Source organism: Lipophrys pholis (assembly GCF_963383615.2).
Source record: "Lipophrys pholis genome assembly, chromosome: 7".
Lineage (NCBI taxonomy): Eukaryota > Metazoa > Chordata > Actinopteri > Blenniiformes > Blenniidae > Lipophrys > Lipophrys pholis.
This window is the reverse complement of record NC_137638.1, coordinates 681692-691050: the sequence shown is the minus strand read 5'-3', so window position 1 is coordinate 691050 and position 9359 is coordinate 681692. Positions and strand designations below refer to the sequence as shown.

The following is a 9359-nucleotide window of genomic DNA, read 5'->3' as shown; positions in this document are numbered from 1 at the left end:
ACCAAGTCTCGGTTCTGACAGTTTTGTTGTGAAGTTAAATTAATAAATGAACTTTAATTCATCTGAAAGTCTTTTTAAAACACAAAGAAGAAAAATCTTTATTTATTCACTGAACTGAAGAACAAAGTCACTATGGACCTGCAGCTAACCAGACTAACTAAACCAGACTAACTAAACCAGACTAACTAAAGTTCACTTCTTCTTCTTCTTGCTCTTCTTTCCTCCGTCCGTCTGCTGAGAGCTGCTCTCTCCTCCTCCACTCTTCTGACTTCGAGTTTTCAGCTTCGGGATCATCTCTGCTACGTACAGCATCACCTCCTTACCTACACACACACACACACACACAAGTGTGATTTATACAATAACACAGATTTATCTGTCTAAACACACACAGACTCAGACTCAGACTCAGACTCACGGGTGGAGAACTTGTCGTGACACAAGGTTCCGTCTGTCTGTCTCATCTGGACTCGGACTCGTCCTCTGAACTGGACGTCTCTGTTCCACTCCCTGGGGTGCATCTTGTTCTGGAACCACACCATGTGTGAACAGGTGTTCAGAGTGTGTGTGTGTGCGTGCGTGCGTGCGTGCGTGTGTGTGTCTTCACCTCCACATAGACGTTCATCCCCGTTGCCGTCAGGACGTCTCTGATCTCTGCACACGACGGGTTCTCCACCGCCTGCACACACACACACACACACACACACACACACACACACAGACACAGAGTTACAGAACACATCTTCCCACAACCCAACAACACAGTCGCTCCGTCACCAAGTCGCTCCGTCACCAAGTCGCCTTGTCTGTTCTGTGTCTCTGGTTTGTTGTAGTTCTGAGTCGCTGACAGAAGCTCTCAGGTGTGAGGTCGTGGACCCCCCGGTCGTGGACCCCGGGTCGTGGACCCGGTGGGTTCCAGGACAAAGATGGCGTTACCTTCTGGGAGGGGATGCGGCGCCCCTCAGCCAGCGTCTTCTTGCTGTTGATGTAAACTGGATAAACGCAGACGAACCTGAAACACACAAAGGACTTTGATTGACAGGAGTTCGGTCTGTCTTCGGCTCTGACATCCTGCTGTAGTCACGCCACCAGGTTTTTCTGACTGTTTCACACCTTTATAACCTGAAGTTTCTAATTATTCGCCTTCACGTCTGACTTGTAGAGGAGTGAAGCTGGTTCGAGTCTGACACGTCACGTTAACGTCCAAACCAGACTTCACGTGAAATCTGACGGATTTAAACTTTCACTCTAAGACTGGACGGGCTTTCCTTTAAATTCAAATCATGTTTAAATAACAAAACAGTTCGCTTGTCTGCTCGTGTGGACGTTGACGTATTTTTACAACTTGTCCAGTAACGTGAAGTTTCCATTAGACGGCAGACCGAGCGGCTGGACGGAAGCTCGCTGGGAACAAACATGTTGTTTTTCATAGGAAATGGTTTTATTTTTAGAATTATAATTGAGCCGAATTAAGGAGTAACCAATGCAGATCTGAACAAGTATAAACTAACCGTTTAAAGGCTGTTGGGTTCAAAAACACACGTGCGTTTCCTAAAATTGACAAAATCAGAAGCTCTGCTCGGGCTGACCCCTTTAGCGTGCTAGGCTAACAGGTTAGCCAGACTCACCGCTCTTTATCGGCGGGGTTATCGGTCAGATGAGCCATAACGGAGCACCGCCCGGGGACAAACTCCCGGACACCGTCTGAGCAGGACCCCAACCGGATCTGAATCGGGCCTGAGCCGCACCGTAAGACCACGAGCTGTTACAAACCGGCTGGTGGATTCCCGTGTGAGGAAACACGCCGCCTCGCGACCACTTCAGTGAGGCGACGCGACCAGCAGGAGCGCTCGATTCACCGCACCGGTGATCCGGCCAGTGGCTTCCAACGGTCCGGTCCGGATTTAGTGTAATCACAGACAATGGTTTCATATGGTTCACAGACAGTGGTTTAATAAAATGTTCACGGACTGTGGTTTCATAGTGTCCAGACAATAGTTTCATGAAGTGAATTTCCCGCCCTGTCCACACAGCGTCGCTGCTGGGCGGAGCCTGCGCACTGCAGAAGTGCCCGGATGTTGTTGCAGCTAACCCCTTTAGCCTGTCGTTCGCCGCCGCTCCGCTCCGCCGTTTCGGGGACTTTCGACCGAATCACCGCCCCCGGCTGAGATCTAGCGGTCTTTGACGGTGGTAACTCACCATCGGCGCTTTAACATGGTAGACGTTGAGTGACGGAGTCGTTGATTTGAGGTGTAATCATAGATTTTCGGACCGGTTTGGCGCGACTGGATCGACGAGCTAACAGCTAACGAGGCTAGCGCTGCCCCTCATCCACACGCACAGGCCGGTGCTAACGCAGCTAGCATGGAGGACAAATCCTTCACCAAAGAGCTGGACCAGTGGATCGAGCAGCTGAACGAGTGCAAGCAGCTGACGGAGAACCAAGTGAGGACACTCTGCGAGAAGGTAAGCGGACTCCGCCTCCCCCACAGCGGCGGCCCGGGGCTCCGGAGCTCCGCGGCTCTGGCTAATTCCTGGTTCAAACGACGACAGGCCGGAGGCGCTGAAGTCTGCCTCCGCTTCGACACTTCAAGAAGCTCGTCGAGACATTTTTTATTATTAAAAATAATTATTTACTGCAGATAAACGATTTCTAACTCGAGCAGAAGCGTTCAGGGTTCAATACCCTAAGTGTTGGGTCAGGACAAATTAGGTGAGTCAAGACGTAGAGATGTAATCAATGGGTTCCTCTAATTGTAGTTTTACTAACGTTTTTGAGTCTTTAGTTCCCTGTTTGACTGGTTTCCTGGATGAATCGGTCTTTTTAAAGGCGAAGCAGCGGCGCTAAGTCTGGAAAAGTTCTGATTGAAATTCATTTTTAACATTTAACCATTTGAACTCGCTTCAATGTCGAACTGGAGGCTCACTTCAGCGCACTGATTCCGCCCCGTTTTCACGCCGCTCCTCGGACTCCTTCGCCCGGATCGGTCTCGCGGCTGACTCGCGCTGTCCTCCGGCTCCTTTCCTGGCCTGCTCCTTCGGCCCTCTCCTCCTCCTCTGGCTCCCCCGGCTGACTCGCCTGCTCTCCTGCGGCCCATTCCCCGGCCCTCGGCTCGGTCGCTCTCTCCTCCGCGCCCCTTCCCGGCTGCCTGCGGTGTTTCCCGTTTCCAGCTCCGCTCACAGTGTCGCTACGAGCCGGGAGATCGCTCTCCTTCAGGCCGACCTCCCACATCTTCCTCTGCGGGTCATCCGGGAAGTAGACGGAGCCGCGGTCCGTCTGTCAGCGGTGATGATCGGAGTCTCACTCCGGAGTGTGCTTCTCCTTCTCGGTTCTCGGTTCTCCTTCTCTCTATTAATGTTCCGGATGGGTCCGCTCTTCGTCCTGGACGAACCTACCTGATGTGGACTTTAGGAACCAAAATCACAGCAGAACTTCCCTATGAAAAGAAAATATTAGAACATTCTCTTGTGAATGTTTTGATTCTACCAACAAAAAAACCTGCGGAGAATCGGGAGGAACAGATGAACAAACCCAGGGTTCTGTGAAGGTTCCCTGTAGAATGCCACATGGATCTATAAGTTCTTGTCTTTTATTCTGCTGACTGTGAAGTGAATCAGAGTTCTGAGGGCCTGACGGTAGATCTGTTGGAACTCCACATTCCCTCTTCAGTCTCGGTTTATGTCTCGTGAAGACAGACGGAGTGTCGGAACATTATCTGGGTTTTAGGAAGTATCCTGTGGAACCGGTTCCCTGATAGTGTGTGTGTGTGTGTGTGTGTGTGTGTGTGTGTGTGTGTGTGTGTGTGTGTGTGTGTGTGTGTGTGTGTGTGTGTGTGTGTGTGTGTGTGTGTGTGTGTGTGTGTGTGTGTGTGTGTGTGTGTGTGTGTGTGTGTGTGTGTGTGTGTGTGTGTGTGTGTGTGTGTGTGTGTGTCCGTCCTCTGCAGGCAAAGGAGATTCTTACCAAGGAGTCCAACGTCCAGGAGGTGAGTCCCCCCTATCTTTTATTTGTTGCTATGGAGGAGACAGATTGAGTTCTTGAGCAGCTCCCCCTGGAACTTCCTCTCTGGTCTTCTGGTTTCCACGGTAACGGCTCCATTTGAGTCGGTTTGTATGGCTGATTAAAGTCCCGTGGCTACCGGCTCATGACTTGGTGACTCTGTTTCTGACGTCGTGTTCCTGGAAGTCGCCGTTGTTCTCACGGAACAGGAACCTGGTGTTACCGCGGTGGGTTCTTTCAGGAGAACGAGCCGCACACACCAATACACTCGTTGTGATTCGGGCCGTCAAACGCGGCAGAACCACTATAAGAAGTGGATTTCTGGGATCTGTTCAGAACCACGTGAAGGAACGCTCCAGACATGCGGCGACGGTTCTGGTGTGTCGTTGAGGTCCTCCTCCCACAGACAGGAGGCTCCTCTGATGGTTCCTCACAGGCACAGCCTCGGGTCAGAACCACGATTATTCGCTCTTTGTCTACTTGTCAAACACTTTGTAGAACTTTAGAGGGACATCAAACTGAAGACGTTGTCTTTTGGTTTCAGTCTCCACGACAACGTTTCCTGTTAGAACATTTTCGTTTCACAAAAGTTTCTTTTACACGACAACAAGGCCAGTTTCCACGGGAACGGCAGAAACGCTGAAAAGAACGTGGTTAGTAGGGGTCTCCGGTCAACTGACCGATTTCTATGAACACATGTGAGCTGGTGACCTGGAGCTCCTCCTCTGCAGCCTTTCAAAAAGTGTTTCCATGACAACAGTGATCAATGTTGGCCTGGATCCCACCACAAAACCTTTGGCTTTTTCACTGGAAATGGTTGCCGTGGTAACGAGCCCCGAGCCTCTGATGTGTGAACATGTGATGTCGTGCCCCGCCCCGCCCCCTCAGGTGCGATGCCCGGTGACGGTGTGCGGAGACGTTCACGGTCAGTTTCACGACCTGATGGAGCTTTTTAAGATCGGCGGAAAGTCTCCCGACACCAACTACCTGTTCATGGGCGACTACGTGGACAGAGGCTACTACTCCGTGGAGACGGTCACGCTGCTCGTCACGCTAAAGGTACCACGCCCCCGCCGAGGCGCCACAGTTTATAGAGCATCTTCCTCCACTGACATTAGATAATAGAGCATCTTCCCCCACTGTCATCAGATTATAGAGCATCTTCCCCTAACATCAGTTTATAGAGCATCTTCCCCACTGACATCAGATTATAGAGCATCTTCCCCTAACATCAGTTTATAGAGCATCTTCCCCACTGTCATCAGATTATAGAGCATCTTCCCCTAACATCAGTTTATAGAGCATCTTCCCCACTGTCATCAGATTATAGAGCATCTTCCCCTAACATCAGTTTATAGAGCATCTTCCCCACTGTCATCAGATTATAGAGCATCTTCCCCTAACATCAGTTTATAGAGCATCTTCCCCACTGACATCAGATTATAGAGCATCTTCCCCTAACATCAGTTTATAGAGCATCTTCCCCACTGACATCAGATTATAGAGCATCTTCCTCCTCTAATATCAGTTTATATTGTCAGGTCCGCTTCCAGGAGCGAATCACCATCCTGCGGGGGAACCACGAGTCCCGGCAGATCACGCAGGTCTACGGGTTCTATGACGAGTGCCTGAGGAAGTACGGCAACGCCAACGTGTGGAAGTACTTCACAGACCTGTTTGACTACCTGCCGCTCACTGCGCTGGTCGATGGACAGGTACGTTACAAGACTGGATCAGGCACTGGACCAGGGACTGGACCAGGGACTGGATCAGGGACTGGATCAGGGACTGGATCAGGGACTGGTCCTTCACCTCAGATCTTGTTCTGTCTTTCAGATCTTCTGTCTGCATGGTGGACTGTCTCCCTCCATCGATACTCTGGATCACATACGAGCTCTGGACCGCCTGCAGGAGGTCCCACATGAGGTGCACACACACACACACACACAAACACACACACACACACACACACACACACACACACACACACACACACAGTACCTGGAGGTGAAGTGTTGCTGTGTTCTCTGGATGACTAAACATCTAATCTACCCCCAGGGTCCAATGTGCGACCTGCTGTGGTCGGACCCTGATGACCGTGGTGGGTGGGGCATCTCCCCCCGAGGGGCCGGCTACACCTTCGGACAGGACATCTCGGAAACCTTCAACCACGCCAACGGACTCACACTGGTGTCCCGCGCTCACCAGCTGGTCATGGAGGTGTGTGTGGGGGGTGGGGGGTGGGGGTGTGTGTGTGTGTGTGTGTCCCTAACGTGTGGTGTTCCTCAGGGCTATAACTGGGGCCATGATAAGAACGTGGTGACCATCTTCAGTGCTCCAAACTACTGCTACCGCTGTGGAAACCAGGCGGCCATCATGGAACTGGACGATACCCTCAAATACTCTTTGTAAGTACCGCCGCCGCAGTACCCCGGGGGGTAAAGCACTGCTCTCTAACCCACCCCTCTCTTCTGCCCCCTCCCCTCAGCCTTCAGTTCGACCCCGCCCCCCGCCGCGGAGAACCCCACGTGACCAGACGCACTCCAGACTACTTCCTGTGAAGCTCCATCCTCTCAATCATCTGCAGAGCTCCGCCCTCGCCCCGCCCCCTCCCCAGTGAAGATGATGTAACGGAGAAACCATCTGATTGGCTGATGAATTTAAGAATTTACGTAAAAGAAAGCGGCGCCCTCTACAGTCGAGTTTCATTAATGCTTCTGGAAAAACTTCTTTTTGTTTCTTACATGTTTAACACAAAAAAATTACCAACGTGGACCAAATGTGCCATACTCTGACGACATGTTCCTCTGTTCGGTTCTAGAGCCGCAGAACGCCCCCCCGCCCGCTGGGTTCTAGAGCCTCAGAATGACCCCCGCACCTGGTTCTAGAGCAGCAGAACGTGTCCTTGTCCCGCTGGGCTCTAGAGCCGCAGAATGTCCTGTCCCCCCACTGGGTTCTAGAGCCGTAGAACCCCCCCCCCCCCCCCCACACACACACACACACACACGTGGTTCTAGAGTCGCAGAACGTCTCTCCCTGTGTTGGGTTCTAGAACCACAGAACGCCCCTCCTCTCTCACAATGTCTTTCTTTCTTTCTTTTTCCGATGTTTTTCCAGCAGTTTGCTTCTTGTAGTCCGGCTGTGAGTTTTAGCTGTCAGGCTCATCTCAGTACTTTGAATAAAGACGACACGTATTCAATAAAATGTCCTGTTGACTCGTCTTCTGTCTCCGGCTCTTCTTCAACTGGTTGAAGCCCGTGGCATCCCGGGTTTACGTTACCTGGACTTGGAGTCCCGGATTTAGCGCCCATGATGAGGTTCTATCGTGGATCCCAGTAAACTAGTTTTATTTTAAATTGAACTAATGGAAGATATAGACGCGTCATCCATCTCCTACTTGTAATAAAAACTTAATATTGAGTTAATTTTATCTTGAATATATATTCTTCAGCTCCAGCGTTGTCTATTCTGATACAGCAATGGACAAACTGCATGTTGCCTGGATAATTATAGAATAAATATAAAGTGCTCATCTCCTCTGACCTAAGGCAGTTACAGGAATCACACGAAATAAAAAGGTGTCCTCAAGTCTCGCCTGAAACGTAAATATCGCGAGACTTCACATGAAGCGCCCATTAGCCTCCCGGTTAGCATGCCAGCTGGAGAAAGTCTCGGGTTCGGGTCACATCCAGGTCGGTATCGGTCTCCTAACAGCCGCTTTTCCCGCACAGGTGATACCCAGGTGTGTGAGGAGCAGCGGGAGGTTTCATGGAAGCTTCAGTTCTCTTTAGCGCCCGTTAGCTTCCCCGCTAGTTAGCTTCGGTTAGCCGGTGAGCTAAAAACATTAGCTGTGTTATTGTGTGTGTGTGTGTGTGGGTGTGTGTGTGTGTGTTTAACATTAGAGTGTGTGCGTTTTTATCATGTGTGTGTTTAATGTGTGTGTGTGTGTTTGAGCCTCTTGTCTCTCGCTCCTCAGGTGATGATGACCTTTGACCTTTGACCTCTGGATGGAGGATGTGTTTCTTTATTGTCGCGTCCGACCTCCAGCCGGACTTGCCTCGCTGCTCCGGACCACCCAGAACCTTCTGGAACCGTTCCCCTGTCGGACCGCCCCCGTCTTCACGCCGTGGTTCCCCTCCGAACACCACCAGCCCCCCCTCCGACCGGCCAGGCCGCCGCCCACCATCACCTGCACAGGTGGGGGGGCGGAGCCAGAGGACAAGACCCCACCCCTCGGACCGCCAGCCATATTTAACTGCACAGGTGAGGGGGCGGAGCCTGCGCTCCCGGACCCCCCCCTCACACGGAGCTGGATGGTGTCACTGCAGAGACGAGGTCGGTCTCACGGCGAGCACGCCATGTCCAAACGTCTCCAGAACTCACTGTCTGTCCACAAGCTCCACCCCCTCCAGAGGGCACGCTGGGTGATCCACCAGGAGAACTGTGGGTCCAGGACAGACCTGGAACAGGTGAGAGAGGACAACACACACACACACACACACACACACACACACACACACACACAACATGAATATCTCCATTGACCCCCCCAGGTGTGGCGTGTTCTATGCCGGACCCTCCAGACCGCCCCCCTCCCTTCCTGCACCGCCACCATCCAGCGGGACCGGGCCGAGGTCTGGGTCTTCTGTGACCTGCAGCGGGCGGAGCACGTAGGCCGACACCTGAAGGGGGCGCTGCAGCTGGACGGCAGCATCCGCCTGAGCGTGCGCACGGTACCGGACCTCCTCAGTATGTAGACCAGGACCACCAGGACCTGGATCCAGACCTGCTCTACATTAAAGTCTTCTGTGAAGAACTTCTTCTTTCATGAACTTCAGCTTTTAAACGGCGGAATGGAACCTTCAGAGGAACGTTTGTCAATAAAACTTCTAGTTTTTAAGAAAAGTGTGGAGTCAGAGATGGAGGGATTACGGAGAGATGAATGGATGAGAGGATGGATGGATGGTGGATGGATGAGAGGATGGATGGTGGATGGAGGGATGAGAGGATGGATGGTGGATGGATGAGAGGATGGATGGAGGGATGAGAGGATGAATGGATGGATGAGAGGATGGATGGTGGATGGATGAGAGGATGGATGGTGGATGGAGGGATGAAAGGATGGATGGATGGAGGGATGAGAGGATGAATGGATGGATGAGAGGATGGATGGTGGATGGAGGGATGAGAAGATGAATGGATGGTGGATGGATGAGGGATGAGAGGATGAATGGATGGTTGAGAGGATGGAGGGATTATGGAGAGATGAATGGATGATGGAGGGATGAGAGGATGGATGGATGGAGGGATGAGAGGATGGATGGATGGTGGATGGATGAGAGGATGGATGGTGGAGGGGTGG

The 9359-nt window shown here is 51.9% G+C and overlaps 3 protein-coding genes across 3 annotated transcripts; 2 read left to right on the top strand and 1 right to left on the bottom strand.

Annotated features, from left to right (window-relative positions):
* Positions 1-63: 63 nt before the first annotated feature.
* srp19 (signal recognition particle 19) lies at positions 64-2089 on the bottom strand. The gene is made up of 5 exons (XM_080467495.1): positions 1629-2089; positions 937-1012; positions 608-679; positions 419-527; positions 64-323 (listed from the first exon to the last, which is right to left on the bottom strand). The coding sequence occupies exons 1-5, from the start codon at positions 1664-1666 to the stop codon at positions 193-195; spliced, it is 426 nt and encodes a 141-aa protein (XP_080323621.1). The 5' UTR covers positions 1667-2089; the 3' UTR covers positions 64-192.
* On the top strand, positions 2077-7217 carry LOC308112182 (serine/threonine-protein phosphatase 2A catalytic subunit beta isoform). The gene is made up of 8 exons (XM_080467490.1): positions 2077-2466; positions 3945-3983; positions 4886-5056; positions 5539-5712; positions 5834-5923; positions 6056-6217; positions 6287-6405; positions 6486-7217. Exons 1-8 carry the CDS (start codon positions 2365-2367, stop codon positions 6556-6558), a joined length of 930 nt encoding a protein of 309 aa, XP_080323616.1. The 5' UTR covers positions 2077-2364; the 3' UTR covers positions 6559-7217.
* Positions 7218-7610: 393 nt separating this feature from the next.
* shld3 (shieldin complex subunit 3) lies at positions 7611-8895 on the top strand. Its single transcript, XM_080467493.1, has 3 exons — positions 7611-7689; positions 7974-8466; positions 8551-8895. The coding sequence occupies exons 2-3, from the start codon at positions 8005-8007 to the stop codon at positions 8752-8754; spliced, it is 666 nt and encodes a 221-aa protein (XP_080323619.1). The 5' UTR covers positions 7611-7689; positions 7974-8004; the 3' UTR covers positions 8755-8895.
* Positions 8896-9359: the final 464 nt, after the last annotated feature.